This window comes from Cucurbita pepo, chromosome 17 (genome assembly GCF_057944985.1).
Source record: "Cucurbita pepo subsp. pepo isolate OVF chromosome 17, ASM5794498v1, whole genome shotgun sequence".
Lineage (NCBI taxonomy): Eukaryota > Viridiplantae > Streptophyta > Magnoliopsida > Cucurbitales > Cucurbitaceae > Cucurbita > Cucurbita pepo.
In genome coordinates this window covers 3,154,533-3,175,566 of record NC_141814.1, presented here as the reverse complement: position 1 = coordinate 3,175,566, position 21,034 = coordinate 3,154,533, and the positions used below count along the sequence as shown (strand labels likewise).

The 21,034-nt window shown below is 34.5% G+C and overlaps 2 protein-coding genes across 3 annotated transcripts; both read left to right on the top strand.

Annotated features, from left to right (window-relative positions):
* Positions 1–2,693: 2,693 nt before the first annotated feature.
* On the top strand, positions 2,694–11,902 carry LOC111778539 (cycloartenol synthase). Of its 2 annotated transcripts, none has more exons than XM_087118894.1 (18): positions 2,694–3,071; positions 3,436–3,621; positions 3,807–3,901; positions 4,151–4,340; positions 4,418–4,502; positions 5,178–5,344; positions 5,425–5,613; positions 5,843–5,956; positions 7,938–8,060; positions 8,141–8,263; positions 8,796–8,894; positions 9,723–9,779; positions 9,864–9,910; positions 10,002–10,145; positions 10,382–10,559; positions 11,139–11,219; positions 11,373–11,456; positions 11,601–11,902. In XM_087118894.1, the coding sequence occupies exons 1-18, from the start codon at positions 2,850–2,852 to the stop codon at positions 11,715–11,717; spliced, it is 2,301 nt and encodes a 766-aa protein (XP_086975020.1). In that variant the 5' UTR covers positions 2,694–2,849; the 3' UTR covers positions 11,718–11,902. The 2 variants fall into 2 exon arrangements, with proteins under 2 accessions (XP_086975020.1, XP_023514204.2); XM_023658436.2 differs by having other exon boundaries at positions 2,695–3,071; positions 3,807–3,896; positions 4,146–4,340.
* An 834-nt stretch (positions 11,903–12,736) lies between these two features.
* Positions 12,737–13,756, top strand: LOC111779342 (uncharacterized). The gene is made up of 3 exons (XM_087119294.1): positions 12,737–12,940; positions 13,245–13,311; positions 13,450–13,756. The coding sequence occupies exons 1-3, from the start codon at positions 12,854–12,856 to the stop codon at positions 13,689–13,691; spliced, it is 396 nt and encodes a 131-aa protein (XP_086975420.1). The 5' UTR covers positions 12,737–12,853; the 3' UTR covers positions 13,692–13,756.
* Positions 13,757–21,034: the final 7,278 nt, after the last annotated feature.

The window sequence follows — 21,034 nt, the reverse complement described above, 5'->3', positions numbered from 1 at the left end:
TCCTTGTTCTCAGTCTTAAACATATAATTTCTAAGGTTCGTAATTTTTGGAAGAATAAATCGTCATGTCTTAAGCTCTGCATAACTTAATAACATACGTGAGTCATTAAGAATGTCACGAAGTCATAATGAATTCTTTAGATAATTCTAGAAGAGTCTTGAGTTTTAGGAAGAACTACCTGAGGTATTCTCTTTCAGCGTTTCTTAGGCTCTAACTTGATTTAGGTTTCAAACTAGCTCTGATCAACTTGAAATCTTGAACACACCTTTATGTCATTTGAAATACCTTAAAAGTTCCTAGGGGCATTTTGGTCATTTTACTCACTAATTCTTGGTTTAACCTCTGAACATGTCCAATAGCTTTCAAACTTTACCATGTCATCAACCATCATAAAATAAGGCCTACTATAAACTTTCACAATATTTGGAGGTGATTAGATCATAAACGAAAGATAAATTACCTTAGGGGCATTATAATCATTTTACACGGTTGAGCTACTTAACTTTATCCAATGACCACTAAATTTCATATATAATCTTAACATGTCATATTATGCTCAGAATTAAAATTTCATGGGCAGAAAAATTCATTCAGTGAGTCATTTTAACGTTACTTAAATCTCGAGTAATTTGATCGATTCAGGGCCTCAACTCGCGGTTCTTAGTGTGTTTCTTCCCAATATCCTTAAATCATACTTTTTGTAAGGTTCATATTAAGATCCAATTAATTTTTACTAGTATTTCTTAAGAAACATCCATTATGGCTACTTACCTCATCGTCGACGTTCGGAACCTCCGTTCTCGAGCTTCCGATATCTAAATTTCTCCAAGTTTTCTTTATTAGATTTATATTTAAGTCTAGTTTTAGGAACTATAAAAAAATTCATGAGAACTAGTTTGTAAGAGATCCAAATTGATTAAAAAAAAAAAAAAAAGTCAACCTATGACTATCTTTGACTTTTCTAGAATTCGCGTCTAAAATATTTACTCGATGAAGGTGCTATAGATATTGGTTTTTAATTTCAACCACTGGACCTAAATAACTCTGAGTCTTCTTAAACATATCCAAATTTCTCCTCAAGTTAAAACCAATAATAATTCTCCTAAATAACTGCGGTAAAAAAGTTAGATTAAACTCATCCATGTATTGGCATGAGATTTAAAAGGGATCCATTATGTGCATCACATTAAGCAACTTTCAATAATTTTCTTATTAATTTTCTTATTAATTGCAGCATTAGGCAGAGATTCGGTGAGACCCTGCCCCTTATCCATGTGACCATCAGCTTTCCACGTCATTTTATTTCCAAATTTATTATTTTCCACTGCAACACGTGGGGTTTTTAAAAGATTAAAAAAAAAAATAATAATAATTCCATAAATTTTAAATTATAAAGTAATTTAAACTGATTTTAAATGAAATTAAGTGAAAACAATTAACAATTACGTATATTGATGTAATTATTAGTTTGGACGTTGAATTGATACATACTCTAAAATTTAGCATCGTCATTATCTACTTTTATAGTCGAATCTGGAGAATATGAACTCATCACGTCCTTCTTTTTGGTATGTTGTTATGAGCTGCTCTGGTGCTCAATTTTGGGTTTTAGGTGTGGGTCGGATCATGATAAAGAAGGTTCGGTGGTTGTATAATTCCCATGTAGAAAGTCGCCTACTTGCAAAGTCGATAGGGTTCCGCGCTTCGCAAAGTGTTTAGTTATACGTCTGTAATAGCCTACACATAGGTCCCAAAAAAGAACGCGCTACCCCTGACCCTCTTTTCAGTAGATGAGAGGCGGATGAAAGGGCTTTTGCTTTCATTTACATTTAGTGAAAATGCATAGCTTCTTTGAATGTCCCGCTGTCATATTTCTTGTATGCTTGATCGTTTAAGCTTTCGTCTCTTAGTTAGCCTGTACGACTTGGTATCCCAATATTTGTTGTTGAACCATTCAAACATCAATGGTGTTCTCTCTTCGCCAACACCCTTCCTCGCCCCGATAATTTGCTCCATAGTTGACCCCGGTTCAATTGGATGGCAAAATTGTAAATATCAAAACTCATACACTAGGACTACAATGAGCTATCGTAGCCAATATTACAAACGAGGGTAATTGTTCCTTTACTTATCGTAGCTAAACTGTTTGATTTTTTATACGTCTTGGATTCGCTATCATATATATATATATAGATTCCGCCGGGTCTTTGCTTGGTCTTTCGTATATTAGATATAGAATCTAACCATTTCGCAGGTTAGGATCAACTCTTTCTCACTAGGCTTGATATTCGTAGTCTTGTCTGTCGAATTGGGGAGCATAGGGCAGGGAATGAGTAAACTAATGTACGTTGGCTATATATATATATATATATATATATATATATATATGAGACCATATATCGTTTTTTTCACCTGAAACATGTCTCCCTCCTTCCCGGACATTACTGAATGAACGAAGGGAAGGAGCAGTGTATTTATAGCCCTCGTCCAAACGAGTATTTTAATGAGAGCCAAGAAGGAAATCCACTTTTGAATGAACTATTATTTTTGCGATCTTTGACCGGAGTGCACTATGTGAAAAGTCTCTTTTGCCCCTCTTCATTAATGAAATGAATTAATTTGCATTAAACTTTTGCCTAACTTTACCTAGCATAAAGTTCTAGGCTCCCATGGTTGTATTCTCTTTAGACTAAATAAATTAACCTCCAACACAACCCTCCGCCCAAACGGCATCGAAGTTGAGGAAGATGTGTTCAACACTGGGAGTGAGTGGCTTGGTGAAGCACTGAATGGATTCTTCTTCATAAATAGAATTCAACAACCAAAATTCTTTTGCAATCCAAACCAGAATGTGGCAGCTCAAGATTGGAGCAGATACAGTGCCTTCCGATCCTTCCAATGCCGGCGGATGGCTTTCAACTCTCAACAACCACGTCGGCCGCCAAGTTTGGCATTTTGATCCCGAACTCGGCTCCCCGGAGGATCTTCAGCAAATACAACAGGCTCGTCAGCGCTTCTCCGATCATAGATTCGAGAAGAAGCATAGTGCTGATCTCCTCATGCGAATGCAGGTTCCTTCTCCAACTAAATATTAAGCTTTGAAATTTGACCGCACAGTTCCTTGATCCATGCCGCTTTTCTGTTCAACTGGCTGATTTGGCTATAAAGAAGTCTACTACTCATTTTAATACTCAAAGTGACACTCATGAATTTATGGTATTGAGATCTGCAAATTGTGCTCCCACCCCCAATTGTTGGTAATTGGATTCATAGAAGGGCTTTGAGGAATACGCAAAAGTTTCACTTCATTGAGCAAGGAAATTCTTCACTGCTTAGGAAGAGAGGGTTTTAGGAACTTGCAGTTTTTCTTTTCTTTTTACTACTACATTTTGGATGAGGGATTATAGTTATAAGTTTCTGATTTTCCAATTGCAGTTTGCGAAGGAGAATTCGTCCTTTGTGAATCTACCGCAAGTCAAAGTTAAAGATAAAGAAGAAGTGTCAGAGGAAGCAGTAACGCGCACTCTAAGAAGGGCTATCAATTTTTATTCAACAATCCAGGCAGATGACGGTCATTGGCCTGGTGATTATGGCGGCCCGATGTTTTTAATTCCTGGTTTGGTAAGAGAACAGCTGCGAAGCTGCATTTTCGATATATCTGACTTTATAGATTATGGTGTAGTTTGTTCTGAGCTTCTAGGAACATGTATGGTACAGCAATAATGCCAATTTTCCCCATCCCTTAAATGATAAGAAACGATGCATTGTTAACCACGTACATTGGTATGTTGGTCTACCAATTGCAGGTCATTACTCTTTCCATTACTGGCGCCTTGAATGCGGTCTTATCTACAGAACACCAGCGTGAGATTTGCAGATATCTGTACAATCATCAGGCAAGGTTTTAATTTTTAATTTTGTTATTTCTTCTTCTTCTTCTTCTTCTTCCATGGTTGGCTTAGTATCCACTAAGGACTAAGGTAAATGGTAAAGGAATTTTACTGGAAAACGGACAATTATGCCTTATTGAATTGCTTATTTTTTAGGTTTATGGTGTTGAAACGGCTAGAACAGAACTAACATTAAGTTCCTTAGCATTTAGAAATGAATTAAATAACTTAAAAGGATGTTTTCTGTCAATGCAGAATAGAGATGGGGGTTGGGGTTTACATATTGAGGGCCCAAGCACAATGTTCGGATCTGTGTTGAATTATGTTACTTTGAGATTGCTTGGTGAAGAAGCTGAAGATGGGCAGGGTGCTGTGGACAAAGCACGGAAATGGATCTTGGACCATGGTGGTGCAGCTGCGATTACTTCTTGGGGGAAAATGTGGCTTTCAGTATGGTCTCAAGTCTCTGATTCTTTGTTTTATGATTTAAGTCAATAGTTGATGTAATTAATGTTCACTGATGACAGGTTCTTGGAGTATATGAATGGGCTGGAAATAATCCACTTCCTCCAGAGCTATGGCTCTTGCCTTATCTTCTCCCTTGTCATCCAGGTCAATCATCATTCCCTTTTGTTAATGAAACACAATCAGCTTATTCAAACAGCAATATATGTTCTTATTCAAACGGTGATTCGAAGGGCATTGTTCCACTCATTGATGCTGCTTCGTATGTAATCTTGTGTGTGTGTGTGTGTGTGTGTGTGTGTGTGTTTTCTTTCAACTTCAAGCAGGAGCCTAACCTACCTAATGAAAGAGAACTTATTTTGCACACTACAGCTTCTAAAATGTGGAGGAAACCCTTTGTCAGACCTTATTTTTGCAACAGAGAGAGAAATAAATTGAACTCCATTGCAAAATCCAAAAGCATTGTAGAATTTAGTGGATAAAAAAGATAATTGAAATACGCCATTTCATTAGCGATATGAGCACATCTTCTCTTCACTAAATACCTCAATCTTCCTCTTGATGTGTAATGTGTGATCAATTAGAGTTCTATTCCTGAATGCATTTTTCTTGTTAGTTAATAACATCTCATACATACACCTTTGAATTATCAGATTATACCACTAAGTATTCAGTGTTTTACCATTGCGAAATGAACTATTTGAAGTTCAATTCTTCTCGTCTCTTTTTTATATCTTATATTCAATGCTTTTATAGTAACTTTATCATCTGTTCATGGCTGCTAATTCTTGTTGGTGACTCCTAATTTTTTTCATTTGATAGGAAGGATGTGGTGTCACTGTCGAATGGTATACTTGCCTATGTGTTATCTGTATGGCAAGAGATTTGTTGGTCCTATAACGCCTATAATTAGATCTTTAAGGAAGGAACTTTATCTTGTTCCTTATCATGAAGTTGATTGGAATAAGGCTCGAAATCAATGTGCAAAGGTGGGTAAGGAAAATGTTGAAGATCTCTCTGAAAGATGCCGTGTTTTGATGGTCACAGTTTGCTTTGCCATTGTTGTCAGGAAGATCTGTATTACCCACATCCGCTGGTTCAGGATATTCTGTGGGCTTCGCTGCACCATGTCTATGAGCCTCTTTTTATGCATTGGCCTGCAAAAAGATTGAGGGAAAAGGCTTTGCAGAGTGTAATGCAGCATATCCACTATGAAGATGAAAATACTCGGTATATATGCATAGGGCCTGTCAACAAGGTATGCTTTAGGAACTATAAATTATGTTTTACATGAATAACAGACTACTTTTTTTGGATATCAAAAAGAAAAATATGTATATAAACTAATTTTGTGGCCATCTACGAAGTTCTCATTAATGAAACAATTAGGTCAGCTCTTTTCTTCTGGTCTTGAACTCACCTGGATGGAACTCCGTGTTCTATAATTTTTCGCATGGAGGCCTTGATTGTCTACTTCTTTTGTGCAGGTGTTAAACATGCTTTGCTGTTGGGCGGAAGATCCACATTCAGAGGCATTCAAATTGCATATTCCTAGAATCTATGATTATCTGTGGATTGCTGAAGATGGCATGAAAATGCAGGTTCACAAATAACGTCAAATTGCCTCTCTGAATTTATGAATCCTATTTTTTTCCTACCAATTTTCTCCAATTATGATCTTCGAAGCAAGATGGCTATACTGAAAACGGTTATTCTTCCTATCATTCATAGAATATGTGGTATATACATAATGATGTAAGGGGTATAAGAAAAAAACACGGTCTTTCATTTTCTCTGTGCAAGTATGGTTTCTCATTGAAGTGAGAAAGAAACATGGAAATGAAAGAAACGAAAACTCCAAAGAAAAGAAAAAAAAAAAGGACTAAGATCCACTATTTTAAAAAATAACGTATCACCCAAGAGGAATCTCTTTTTAGATTAATTCCTAATAGTGCTGCTTGAGATCTCACGCTAGTCCCTCTCAAGTTGGTAGCTAATACTCAATCAATGCTATGTGTCACAACCATACTATGAAGAGAGTAGATTGTGACCCTCACGTTGAAACAAGCCTTGACGACCTTCAAGTGGCGCCCATCCAACCACGCGAGGGCCAATATAGAAGAATGCCATGATGCGAATGAGGAGGACGGTGCATCATCCAACACACCATATAATGTGTGCATTGAAGAGGAAAAGGCATAAGCAAGATAGGGGCAAGGAGTAGACATGAGCGTTCACATATAGGCTTGTTGAAGGGCCAAGTAGGGCCCCCGGCCTTAACCTCGAAAGTTGGGTCTCTAAAGGGAATTTGGACATGCGGTTCTGGAGTCAAGTCCGTTCATATGAAATATGAAAGTTCACCAAATTCGATGCCAGTCGGACACCGGATGAATACTCTACAACACCGTATGCCCGTTTGCCAAAACCATGTCTACACCCATCAATTTGGAAATGCCTCAAAATGTACCTTAGGGGGATGTATTGTGTTAGCTCTTCACCACTCCTGGGCTTGAGCGAGCTATCTTGTGGCACATGCATGTGTTACAGTGAGGGCGAGCGTTTTGAGACGAGTGTCTCGGGCGACTTCCTTTGAAATGAGTTTTTCAAAGATAGTACTGGGCGGCACAGGTGCGCCGGTATTGCGCCCCAGCCCATGTGTTGGAGGTTGGATTATGCACTTGCTATCTGGTACGGAGTCCGTAAATGACATGGTATGGGCACGAGAGGGCCAATGTCTTGACAGAACCCGGATGGATGGATGTTCGGGATCTTGATGTTATGAGCGACAAGTGGGCCTGCTCTCGATGCTTGATGACATGACCGAGTGAGCTTGGATGGGCGATGACACCCCGTGACTTGGGATGATGTCAAGATAGGAGGACCATGTTAATTGGGAACCAAGATGATGTTGGATCGACGTTGCACACGAGAGACCTTGACTTCGGTAAAAAACAAGGTCGAGCCGAATGACTTGGACTAGTGTAAAAGTAAGTCGGTTGTGTCGTAGATGATTGAACATACACGCGCAGGTGGCGTGTGTGGCTGAACAAGCTTGGATTCTGCATGAGTGATGTTCGGTTGACGAAGAAAAATCTCGCCTAAGGTCCGAAAAGCAATAAAGCTGGACAAAAAATGAATATGGGGCTTGGGTTTCCCTCAAGACTGGTCGTGAGCGTGTCAAGATCACGATACCACTCGGTTGAAAAGGTATGACTGAGACACTATGCACAAAGGTTGCCTTAGTGAGTCCTTTAGCAAGTGGGTCTACCAATTAATATTTCGCAAGTGGGTCTACCAATCGAAAAGGAAGGAAACTAAACATTATTGTTTGCACTACAGTAAGCATGAGCTGGTTGTGATTTCTGAGCATGCCTTGTTAGATTTTAGAAAAAAAATGTTGAAAAGGAAGGAAACTAAACATTATTCATCCAATTGGAAATTATCTCTCAGCGGATTGTTCGCACTACTGTAAGCATGAGCTGGTTGTGATTTCTGAGCATGCTCTATTAGATTTTATCATCACCAAGCAACAGTTGGAAGTTCCGAAGATATATCATACATGTCTATGTTTGTTTACTGTAGGGTTATAATGGAAGTCAATTATGGGATACTGCATTTGCTGTTCAAGCCATCATTTCAACTGAGCTCGCTGAAGAATATGAGACAACTTTAAGAAAGGCGCACAAGTATATAAAAGACTCCCAGGTTCTTATTAGAAGGATTTCTTATTAATTTCGCATTCTCTTCTTTGCTTGTGTGTATTTGTTCAGTTTTCTTCTTTACAGGTCTTAGAAGATTGTCCTGGAGATTTACAAAGTTGGTACCGTCATATTTCAAAAGGTGCATGGCCATTTTCAACTGCGGATCACGGATGGCCCATCTCTGACTGCACTGCTGAAGGTTTGAAGGTATGGATTTGTTTTTATATATTAATTTTTAGTAGAGTTTACCACTGCTAGGGATAATACTTCTTCCTTGAAGATAGTTTTTCTTTTCCATCAAAGCGTTGGAGACGATAGAAAATATGTTCTCTATCTTGCCTCCAACTCTAAACCTGTTTTTTAAATTTATCTTTCATATGATTTGATAGTTAAAGTTTAATCCATATGGTAATTAGCAATTATTTAGACCTTTAAATTAGTAAAAGGTATGAAATAATTCAATCAAAATGATCTTATAATTTTTTTTCCCAAAAAATTATGATTTTCTTTTTGTTATATGTAAAAATATTTTAGAGTATTATACTAAATGGGGAAGAATACTAATTTTTCTCGAGGAGGTTTCTCATATTCAGTTTGACCATTTATAATGAAGAATGAAAGTCCACTAGAGTGGGTAATGAAAATTTCCGGCATTGCTTCACCTTACCATCCCGAACAATTATCAGACATCATTGGCCATTACTTTTCTTTAAATAATGATATTTGTCTATTTCTGCAGGCTGTTCTTTTATTGTCAAAACTTCCTTCAGAAATAGTAGGGAAGAAAATTGATGAACAACAGCTATACAACGCTGTAAATGTCATCCTGTCCTTACAGGTAACCGTGGTTAATGTGCCTTGATGTAAGATGGTTCTGAATTTGGTATGGTTTTGACTTTCAGCTGAAAAATTTCCTCCCTCAAAATCCACTCCTCCAAGCTTTTTGAAATCTTGAACCTAAATGTCTATTTCTTGGCATTGATCCTATGTTTAGTTTTGACTAGTGAAGTCTTGTTGTCTAATGGGTGAATTGATAAGATTTTCATTGAAAGATGTTTCTGTCGTTGATTGAGTACTCATTAATGCAAGCTGAATCACCACCAACCAAAGACTTTTTTCCAGTCAACCATTACTCAATATCAAAAAACTTATGCGCGGATGCCAATTGATGAATTTCTTTCTTTAGATGCTTTTAGCTCACAAGATCTGTCACCCTTGTGTCTTATAGTGGTTCGTGTAAAACCTACTTCGAGGTATAACTAAACAAACAAATCGAGTTAATTGACCCCTGTGGCTACTTCAACCTGCGTGACAAATGGATATTGAGTCTAGTTCTTCATTGTCTCCTGTGTGCCTACTTCAAGTAATCAGGGTTTATGGCTGTATGCTTTTCTAATACACGTAAGTGTCTATTGGAATTGGATGCTGATGGGTTAGACTTGTATAACAAATATATGGGTTAGGTTTCGTTATAGATCTCTCTGGCATTACCAGGTATAACATATATCATTTTCTTCGTCTTTTTAATCTGAAGGTGTACTATTAATTACCCTTGAGTTCAAAATAATTTAGGCTTCTTACAATCCAAGCATACTCTATATATTTATTCTTCAAATCCAAGTTAATTAGCCATAGCCTTCCTTTAATCCAAGTTATTAGCTTGCAGAATACTGATGGTGGCTTTGCAACTTATGAGTTGACCAGGTCATATCGGTGGCTGGAGGTAAATAAATTAATCTTTATCCACGTTATTTTGTTTCCCTCTTCTTGTAGCTTGGATTACTTATTATTTGCGTTTAATTTTCAGCTAATGAACCCTGCTGAAACTTTTGGCGATATTGTCATTGACTACCCGTGAGATTTTGAAACACTCATGTTCATTGTTTTAGCCTTTTGTTGTTGTATATTAGTCTTGAATTTGATGTTAGACCAATTGAATATATAGATATGTCGAGTGTTCCTCAGCAGCGATTCAAGCACTTGCAGCATTCAAGAAATTATATCCAGGTCATAGAAGGGATGAAATTAATAATTGTATTGCTAAAGCTGCGGACTTCATTGAAAGTATACAAGCAACTGATGGATCTTGGTTTGTTTCAATTTCCTGGTTATATTTTTAAAGTTAACTTGATACGTTTAGTTCCTTTATACATCCTTTCATTTGCTCTATGAAAGTAGGTTTTCCATCTTGAGAAAAAGTATTTAGTCTCTTTGAATGACTTTTCTACTAGAATGGTATTGTTGTGCTATACTATACTGTGACTTGTGAGCGGCATAGGCTGATATATTATATGCATGAATATTAACGGATTACTTGCATAATAGGTATGGATCTTGGGGAGTCTGCTTCACCTATGGTGGTTGGTTCGGGATAAGGGGGCTGGTCGCTGCTGGAAGGAGATACGATAACTGTTCTAGCCTTCGTAAAGCTTGTGATTTCCTGTTGTCCAAAGAGCTTGCTGCCGGTGGCTGGGGAGAAAGTTACCTTTCCTGCCAGAATAAGGTTGTATCAATTATTAAACTTTCTTCAAATTCTCTAGCTCAGGAATGTACTGCTTTTTTTTCACCTTCATTAGCATTTCTACTCATTTAAGTTATTACATTCAGTGGATAGGCATTTTCTTCTCATCATTTTTACAGGGGGCTAGGTATTTACTTGAACAAAATTGTCTATTTTTGCAACGGAGTCAAACTTTGGCCTGCTTTTATGTCACGAGTCACAGCCAAAGTTCCCCAATGAATTGGAATTTTGGGCTACTTTTATATGTTATGAATTATATTGTAACGACCAGATCCACCGTTAGCAGATATTGTCCTCTTTGGACTTTTCCTTTCGGGCACGCATCTGTTAGGGGAAGGTTTCCACACCCTGGTGTTTTGTTCTTCTCCCCAACCAATGCGGGACATCACAATCTACTCCCCTTTGGGTGTTTTGTTATCCTCCCCAACCAATGTGGGACATCACATATATAAACCCACTATGTTTGCTGGATCATGAGATCATGTGATCATGTGAAGCCTGACTAATTTTTATCTTATTGTTCCCTCTTCCGTTTCATGAATCTTATTATCATTTGAACAGGTGTACACAAATATTAAAGATGACAGGCCACATATTGTCAATACTGGTTGGGCTATGTTATCCCTCATCGATGCTGGGCAGGTATTTGATATTCATTGGTTTCCTTCAAATATTGGTTTAGCATGATTCGTTTTGCACTTACTTCATATTGGGTATAATTTGGTTACTTCCTAAGATGTTTTCAAGCTTTTGATATCAACTCATTGTAATGATTACAATTTTTCTCGTGGTTAGTCTGAGAGAGATCCAACACCATTACACCGTGCAGCAAGGGTATTAATTAATTCTCAGATGGAAGACGGAGATTTTCCTCAAGAGGTAACTATGGAATTTACTGTTTCAGTTAAATTACTAAAAAATGCAGCCTGGTTTGCAGTTACCAATATCAAAGAATGTAAGCAACACATTATCTAGAATTAGTGCAGTATTTGTGTTTTTAATTTATAGATTTCTTTGTTACAGGAGATCATGGGAGTCTTTAACAAGAACTGCATGATTAGCTATTCAGCATACCGTAACATTTTCCCTATATGGGCCCTTGGGGAATACCGTAGCCGGGTACTGAAGCTCCTTAAATAGTATGTATTGCTACCATTGTGTCAGTCATAACAGCATTTACAGCTTTGTTTCAGATTCATATGGTTTCTTCAACTCTTCTAAATTCAATTAGATGAACCAATGTTTCTTTATTACCTGATCTAGTTGCAGGAGTGCAGATATTTTTTGGGTTCCAATAATGCAAATGATAATGAAATTTCTTAGTACATACTTTCATTTACCATATTATTTTACTCCATAAATTATGCCTCATCTGTTTATCTACTCGAGATGGTAGAGTCCCACATACGAGAAAAGGTACAAATAATGAATGCAAGTAGTATGAGAACTTGTTCGTTTGGGAAGTATGCATGTTTAACAGGGTTCCCAAGAATGCATATAACTCATTTAAAGTGCAAATAATGAATGAAAGTAGTATGAGACTTTAAATTAATGAATGAAAGTAGTATGAGAGCTTGTTCGTTTCGAAAGTATGTATGTTTAACAGGGTTCTCAAGAATGCATATAACTCATTTAAAGTGCATATAAAGTGCTTGAATAATTAAAGGATTACCTAATTGATATTGATACGATGTCTAGACATTTTTTATTTGAATATTCAAATTAGAATTACATGAATTTACCTGTAATTTAGATTCTAATTTACTTGTAATTTGGATTCTTTTGGAACGGATTACCTTGATGATCATGATCAAGAGTAAAGAAAACTCATTTCTAAACTCGTGATTCGAATCATTCCACAAAAGGTTTGATCAATATTACTTAAATGACTCTAATATGATATGCAAGTTCTAAACACAAAAATTTGTCGAGGAAAAGTTTAACTCTCGACAAATGGGCTTGGGCTTGGGCCCAACATCTTAAAGGCAGAAGAAAATTGAAAAACGAAAAACTTGGATGTGACCATTTAGTCGTTTTTCACGTGGTTTGGCCGCAGATCTGGTCCTTAAATTGTATAAAATTAAGTATAATATGATAATAAATAATTTTATTTTGTATTTTTTTGGAGAACCAACCAAAATAAATACACTCACAAAGGGAACATTTTTGGAAGATCTTCAAGTAAGTGCCTCTCAACTCTCAAACCTTTCCTTTTCTCTTCTTCTTCCTCTTCTCATATTTATGGTCGGAAATTTGGTTAGGTACGGTTCGCACAAATGAATTCAAATTCTAAAGTCTATACTTTCGATGAAGTTGCAAAGCACAACCACGAGAAAGATTGCTGGCTTATCATCTCTGGTTATGTATGTTCCTTTTTTGTTTTAATTTTTTTAAAAAATCATTAATTTCAATTAAATAAACCGATTGTTTGATAACTGTTTTTTGAGTTTACGGGTATTTCTATAACATTATCAAGATTTTGAGATTTTGATGAAATGCAACACGTCACTTAACGAATCAGCTCGTTAGTAGCAATAAAGACTTTAAATTAAATATTTAGTTTAAATACTATTAAATTTCATTCGAGGTTCTTTTTGATATCTTGTTTTCTATTTTCTATTTATTATTTTTTTGAGATATATTTCTAATCTCTAGATGTTGATTTAGGTGTATGATGTAACTTCTTATTTACCGGATCACCCAGGTGGCGGTGAGCTTTTGGTATTGGCTGTGGGTAAGATGCTGTTGCATTCATTTACGATCTTAACCAAAATATATCTTTTTAATAAATAGTTTTTTTCGTGGGAAAAATATCGGACTATAATACAAAGATTTTGAGCATGGAACTTATATAACATATTTGAATTTGCAGAACAAGATGCGACATTTGATTTTAAGAGTGTCGGACATAGTGAAACAGCTCAAGAGAGGATGAAAAAGTATCAGATAGGTAAAATCGACCTGTTGACTCTCCCGACGGAACAGAAACACGTGGAAACTACTCCACACAAACCAACTCCGAGTCTACTTTCCTTTTCGCCTTTACATGTTCTAATTCCTCTATTGCTCTTCGTCTTCGCTTTTGCTTTTCCCTATTTGAAAATTAAGGCCTAAAAATAAAATTAGATTTGTCTTTAATTTTCCCACAAGTATGGTAAAATAAGAATTTGAAGCTTCCATTGATTATTGTTGTTCATTGCGTTTGTACCTTTTTATTTTCTATTATTATTATTATTATCATTTAGGTTTGATATGAATTTGTAACATTGTTGGAGAAATTAAAAATAGCACATTTAGGTTTGGAACATACTTTTCTTCAACAACATTAAATGTTTTAGTTTATTAAAAATAATTTCAATTAGAAACATTTTAAAAAATATATATATATCATACTAAACTTAGTAATAGTAAGTTTGAATTCGGCCGAAACATTGATTTTCATTTGATCTGCTAACATTGTACGAGTATAGGAATATAAGAAACGGTCTGCCTAACTCAAAAGATTTATACTATATGGATAAGGTCGGGTGCTTTGTTGTGAAAATACTATTGATACGACCAACCCCACTTTGTTACCGTTTTAAATGATTTGATCCAAAATTGTGCATATAATGGTATGTGAGTATGGTATCGTATACAATGAATTTGTATAATATTTGTCTGTAAAATATTTTATCTTTCCTTATAAATAAGTTAATTGAGAAGGTTAATACTTCCTAGAATATATGGTTATTGCTAAAATATCATCACTGGCTCGTAAAGTATTTTAGAAATAAATGTAAGAAAATGATTTTGGGATTTTAGGAATAAAATTTGGAAAATGATTTAGGTATTCTAGAAAAAACGAGAAATTTTAGGAATAAATGGACTCCCCTCAAATATAAATACCCCTCGTCGCTCGATCGAAAGGATATAAAAAGACATACGAAACCTTAGCTTTGCTGACTTTCTGAGGTATAACCTTCGCCACGACATTAGTGGCTTAGCTCTTCGCGCTTCCTGCAGGCTTTTTTTTATCGAGAGTAAGGGTACGGAAGATTGATCCGTTCCGCAAAGCTGAGCTTTTCGGTTCGCTCCCCCGGCCTTCTTACCAGTCTGCCTCCTTTCTCTTGATGGAATATAACAATGCCCGAGCTCCTGCTTTGCTTGAGTTCTTCATCTACCCTACTAAGTTTATCGTGACAAGAAATCCCAATCAATACAAAATAGTTTCACAGGATGTTTCGTAAATCTCTTCTTGATTGGTCTTAATAAAGTGTGCAGTGTTTCCCACAGAGAGTTGTGTTCAACCGTTCTCGATCTTAATCTTGAGGGATTTATGAACTCTTATGTGTGAGCGCTTGTCCTTTAATTAGCATAGGCAAAAAATGACTTTTACCGATTTAATATGCCTACCATTTTGGAGTTCAAGACAAATTGCGAGCGGAGAATATAACCTTATAAAATGAAATTCACTCCTTCCCGTATAGAAAGAGTACATGAGTAGTTCCAAGTATTAATTTGGAGACATGAACCATGGACATCACCCTTTTACCCCCCCGATATGAACTTACAGTAGTACTTAAGGTGAAAAATATAATCGTAAGGGCAATCTAAACATGCACGTTAGGTTACATATGTAAAACATAGAGTACATAGTACCAAAAATCCTTCACTTATGAACCACTACTCAACACACGTCCATTTCACCCGAGCAATATTTTCAATTGATGTTTTCACACGTCTGTTTCACAGCCTACCGCATAGCTTCTCTCACCGTTGAACACATGACCTGAATCCGCGCATAGCATGCATCCTTCTTCTCGTAAGTTTTGTAATTTCTTAATTCATGAGAGTTGTAGTGTTACAACCCTGTTTTTAAAATTTATTCTTTCGTAATTAATCGTCAACTACAAAAAGATATAATCAAGTCTAAGGTCGGCTAAAAACTCATAATTTTATCACGTTCGCAAGAATTCCTCCTTCAAATTCGATTCGACTTCAAGTTTCTTCACAAAAAAAATGTGAGGAACACTTCTTGTATCAACTTGTTGAAGTTTAGATCTCTTGGCCAAAATCGGACTTAAATTGTCCGAATGAATGAAATTTTGTTTTTCTTCTTCCTCCGTTGAAATCCTAATCCTTTTGGTCAATAAGGAGTGCCTCATACCCTTGAATCGGAAAGGGAGATAAAATGACAATTTTGCCCCTCGGTTAATTTTGATTGATATATATATATTTTTTTACTATTTTTAAATTTTTTTATTAGGTTACTAAGATTATTTCGAATATTTTTCATTTATGGCATCTTGAAATTCAACCTCCAACAACCTCAATAAGATCTTAGAAATTCAAACCTAAAAGAAAAAATTGAGAAATCTAATCCTCTCGGGAACGTGTTACAAATATTATTGATACTGCCTTGAGTAAAGTTCTTAATCCAGATAAGTACCCGACTCTTGAGAAATAATATTTGAAGATAAGAGAATAAATGTGTAACGTTCCGTTAAAAGACGCCACGCCACGCCCATCCCCTCTTCAAAGACGCTCCCACCAAACCACTCAGCCACACACTCCTCAAACCATTCGCAACAAAGAAGCTAAGCGAGAGAAAATGAGAAATAGAGAAAGAAGGCCAAAAATTTTCTCGAGCAAAACAAACCTCAAAGAATCCAACATGAATCATCCAATAACATGAGCTATCACAACTTACAAAGACGGCTAAAAAATTTACAGAAATACTAGGTTATTTATATTGAAACATTTAATTTAATTTACAACTCAATTACATATACATATTTTGAAAAATTACCGAATAAACAATCATAAAAATAATTTTAAAATTAAATAAAAACAAAATAAATAAAAAATATATATATACGCAACAATTCTTAAACAAAGTTAATTGATAATTGATAATTGAAGGCTTATATAGGGTTTCTATAAAATTAACAAAAAAAAAAAAAAAAAAAAAAAAAAAACGTCATGAAATGGACCTTTAAAATTAACAAAATTTGAGACGATAATACTATAATTGTTTATAAATTTAATTCTTTGGGGAAAAAATCTAATTAATTAATTAATTAATTAATTAATTAATTAATATTATTTAAATTTGAATTTTTAATGGTGGAAAGTCATTGTCAAGAATCATTCTTCTCCTCCTCATTTGTTTCTGGTCTTTAATTCACCAAGCAAATGGGTGACGCCTACTTTTACAATATTTAATGCTTTCCCCTCACTCCCTTTTCTGATGGATTAAATTTCTCATTATTTAAAAAAAAATAAAAAAAATAAAAAAATTTAAATTTTTCGAACAAATCTTTATTACAAACGATAGCGACTCCATTGTATAAGATTTTGATTTCATAATTGATAGATCGAACATATATGTGGTCCCTACCATCGTCATCGCACCAATTTCAATTAATACTAAATTTTTTAATTTTCTAACATTTTAAAGATTGTCCTATAAATTTATTTATTAAAGATAATAAAAAATAAATCAAACCTCAGAGAGGCTTGGGTCCATAATTTAAGAAAGATATATTTTTAAATAAAAAATGTTAACTTTATAAAAATAAATAAATTAGTGGAAAGTTTAAAAATGAGATATTATTATTATTATTATTTAAATTAAAATTTAATGTGGCCATTTTTAGTTGTTTATGTGTGCACATTATATGAAAATTATCAATTAATTATGGTCCCTATCCATGAGTTAGGACCATATATTAAAATAATTTATATGAATGTCACACATTATTTAAAATAATTGTGGTATTTCTTATCCACAAAGTTAATTATGAATATTGACCTAAGTTGCGGATCCACTTAAATTGCGATAAAATATTTTTTAAATAATTCATTACAAAATAATTAGAACCAAGAGATGTGGTCATCAGTGAATACTTATTATAATTATAAGATTAAATAGTTTTTTTTTTTTTTTATTATTTTAATTATTTTGTTATTTTAATTATTTGAAGAGATTTAATAAATGTGTTTAAATATTAATATTATGTTTTGGTTTTTTGATAGATTAATTAAACAAACAATGAGACGTGACAGTCCTTTATTAGTAAGATTTCATAATCTTTTTCCCAACAACCATATTGGTTTTATTTATTTATTTTTTTTTTTATGGAGGGAATCTATTTTTTTTAACTATAATAAAGTCGATATTACATGCATGACATGATTATTAAGTACGAAAATTGATATGGAATCAACTCAAGGAAAAATATAAAACGGATTACCTTGATGATCAAGATCAAGAGTAAAGAAAACGCGTTTCTAAACTCGTGATTTAAATCACTCCATAAGATATTTGATCACTACCACTTGAATGACTCTAGCATACAAGTTCTAAACACAAGAATTTGCAAAGAAGATCTTAGCTTTAGCTCTGAACAAAGCTAAAAAGAATAGAAATTCTATTTATTTTTAATTAAAAAAATGTGATCTCCCTAATCAAAGAAAAGGAGGCTTCATACAGCCTTTACAACCTTAACCTAGATAACACATAACTTCTAAATTAAATTAGTTAGTAAATAAAAAATACCCATAACCTTTATATTAAAATAGCTAGTTAATGAAGGTCTCTAACGTCTTTTAGAATTTCTTTTGATGAGCTCACCAACTTGAATATAAGTGTACAAGGTTTATTATAGCTTTTTGGCTCTCGTCTTTGTAATTGGACCTTGAGGTATGGAAATTCCTTAGTCGTGGTTCATATAAAAAATATTCATTTAATATTAAAAAAAACGATGTCATGGACTTAAACATTCGTGAGAAAGCTTTAAAACAAAACAACAAAACGTAAATAACGTGAAATTTAAATAAAACAAAAAATAGAATAGAAGAATGTCTGATCTAACCTAAGAGATATAAAATAGACATAAATACGACTCCCCTAACATTAGTTCTATCACGTTCATTGCTTAATTTAGGCTATAATCAAGTAAATAGCCATATGGAGCAAATTTGTTTCTAAGAAATATTTGTAGGAGTCGATTAGGATTCAGGATAATGATTGAGTATTATGTTTTGGAGCTTAATTTGACCTAGTCTCGTGATAATTTTGCTTAGATATGTAAACAGTTTACAACTTAGTCCTATTTACAGTTATATACCTTTTACACGCACAGTTTGTGAACTCTTATAGATCATTAGGCTTTTATGCTTTTTAGTATGCTAAGATTGAATTATTATCACTTAATGAGCACGACGAGCATGTCGTATGCTTTTATAAATTTATTATTCATGTTTTAGGGCTTGGATAGTCCGCTATTTCCCAGTTATGAGTTAGATTATCACGACGTGTTAGAGGGTTAGTTGTGGTTCAATAAATTTCACTACTTGTTAAGCTTACGATTAAAAAATTAAACATTCAAACTACAATATTAATCATCTATGAATAATTTTTTTTGGTCTAATATAATATTAATCAAAACACTTTAAAGATTATATGTTTATAAAATAATGAAATGATGTGTTGAGAATGAAAGATGGTATAAATTCGATTGTGAAAGACGAAGGACCCCATGAACAAAACATCATAACATTAACTAATTAAACATCAATTTTAATATACTAATCAATTGGAAAAACAAGAAGCATAAAGCAATAACACTTTATGCAATGCAATACAATTTGAGATTAATTCCAACAAAATATTAATAATGCTTTTGAGATACTCTTCCTAAATTAATAATTCATTATCATTTAGTTAATCATATGATTAAAGGATTAATAAAAGATATGATCTTTGAAACATAAACCCTAAAAGTTTTGTCGTTTTTAGATGTATATACAAATATGTATTGGATCAAAGGGTGTGTTTGTGATATCACACATCGGCTGGGGAGGAGAACGAACCACCCTTTATAAGGGTGTGGCTCTGAGGGGAAGCCCGAAAGAGAAAGCTCAAAGATGAAAATATCTGCTAGCGGTGGGCTTGGGCATTTACAAATTGTATCAAAGCCAGACACCGAACTATGTACTAACGAGGAGGTTGTTCCCTAAACAGGGGTAGACACGAGATACCCAGAAGGGAAGTAAACACCCTTTATAAGGGTGTGACAGCTTTTCCGTACCAAACACGTTTTAAGTCCAAGAAAGATAATATCTACTAATGGTGGGCTTGGTTCGTTACTGTGTTCTTATATGAGCTGTCGGGCACCAATGGAATTAAGGGGGGGAAAGAGCGAGTTAAGTGATTAAAAAATGTGTGGAAAAAGGAAGGTCTATGTCAAGGGTTTGGGTGGTGAATATTTGTGAAACAAGTTGGTTTAGCATTTGTTTTTAATATTTTGAATAAAATCTGAGAAAGGAAGAGGGAATATGAAAAAATCCAGTTGGTTGCACTTTGGTTTTGGGTGTGCCCTTCCTTTTTATAAAGTGCTATCAACATATAACACGAAGTGGGTTCTTCTCCAAAGTTGAGCATCTCTTGCTATCTATCTCTATCCATCTCTATCTATAAAAGGGTTTTTGTTTCTTTGTTAATCTTATGCATCTTTGGACCAGACCCAATTTTTTAAGTTCTTTTCATAATCATTTCATTTCCATACCTAAAATTTTGAATGTTTTTAGAGAATAATATACATGATTTATACAAACTTCAAATTTCTATTAATTAATTAAGGAGGATTGTAGCAATTTTGGCTTTGATTCGAAGTAACTCGTACTTTTTTGCTATTAGATATGTGCATATTTGATTGTTTTGTGTATTGATGTGCAAATTTTTCTGGATGTTATACCGACTTGAAATTGATCTTGGGACCTTTTGTATGCCTGTTAACTAAAAAAATTGTCTACCTGTGTGCACGAGAATCGTAAATTTACCGTAAGACATGAGATTACTTATGGACACGTATGTGAATTGTAATTACTTATTTGTGTGCATGAGAATTGCTTTGGTTTATATGTTAGGTCTTGGGTAAATTGTTTATCTGTGTTCGTGAGGATTGTATCATCTTTTCGTGATATGGTTAATCACCTATTTATATGCATGAAAATTGTACGATTATACATAGTAGAGATATAATTCAATAGTTCAAACGTTTAAAATAAAGGTCCATTTATAAATTTTTTGAGAAAGCCTAAAGTGAAGCGATGAGAGCTTATTCTGACAATATCATACTAATGGAGATGTATTCCTTACCCATAAACCTATGATCTCCCCTCGAACAAAGTACACTATAGAATCTCCCTTGAGGCTTATGGAGCTCTCGAATAGCCTTCCCCTTAATCGAGGCTCGACTCCTTTTTTGGAGTACTCGAACAAAGGACACCCTTTGTTCGACACTTGAGTCACTTTTTTACTACACTTTCCAAACTCATAACTTATTTGTTCGACATTTGAGGATCTATTAACATAACTAAGTTAAGGGCATGATTCTGATAGCATATTAAGAATCACGACTCTTCACAAAACCACGAGAGCTTATGCTCAAAGTGGATAATATCATACG

What these genes read in the sequence shown, in the direction of transcription:
- LOC111779342 (XM_087119294.1), top strand. Translation starts at nt 12,854, where the DNA reads ATGAATTCAAATTCTAAAGTCTATACTTTCGATGAAGTTGCAAAGCAC. An exon ending in GGCTTATCATCTCTGGTTAT is followed by an intron (nt 12,941 to 13,244) that starts GTATGTTCCTTT and finishes ATGTTGATTTAG; the next exon opens with GTGTATGATGTAACTTCTTA. An exon ending in GCTTTTGGTATTGGCTGTGG is followed by an intron (nt 13,312 to 13,449) that starts GTAAGATGCTGT and finishes TTGAATTTGCAG; the next exon opens with AACAAGATGCGACATTTGAT.
- LOC111778539 (XM_087118894.1), top strand. Translation starts at nt 2,850, where the DNA reads ATGTGGCAGCTCAAGATTGGAGCAGATACAGTGCCTTCCGATCCTTCC. An exon ending in AGTATATAAAAGACTCCCAG is followed by an intron (nt 8,061 to 8,140) that starts GTTCTTATTAGA and finishes TCTTCTTTACAG; the next exon opens with GTCTTAGAAGATTGTCCTGG. An exon ending in ACGGAGATTTTCCTCAAGAG is followed by an intron (nt 11,457 to 11,600) that starts GTAACTATGGAA and finishes TCTTTGTTACAG; the next exon opens with GAGATCATGGGAGTCTTTAA.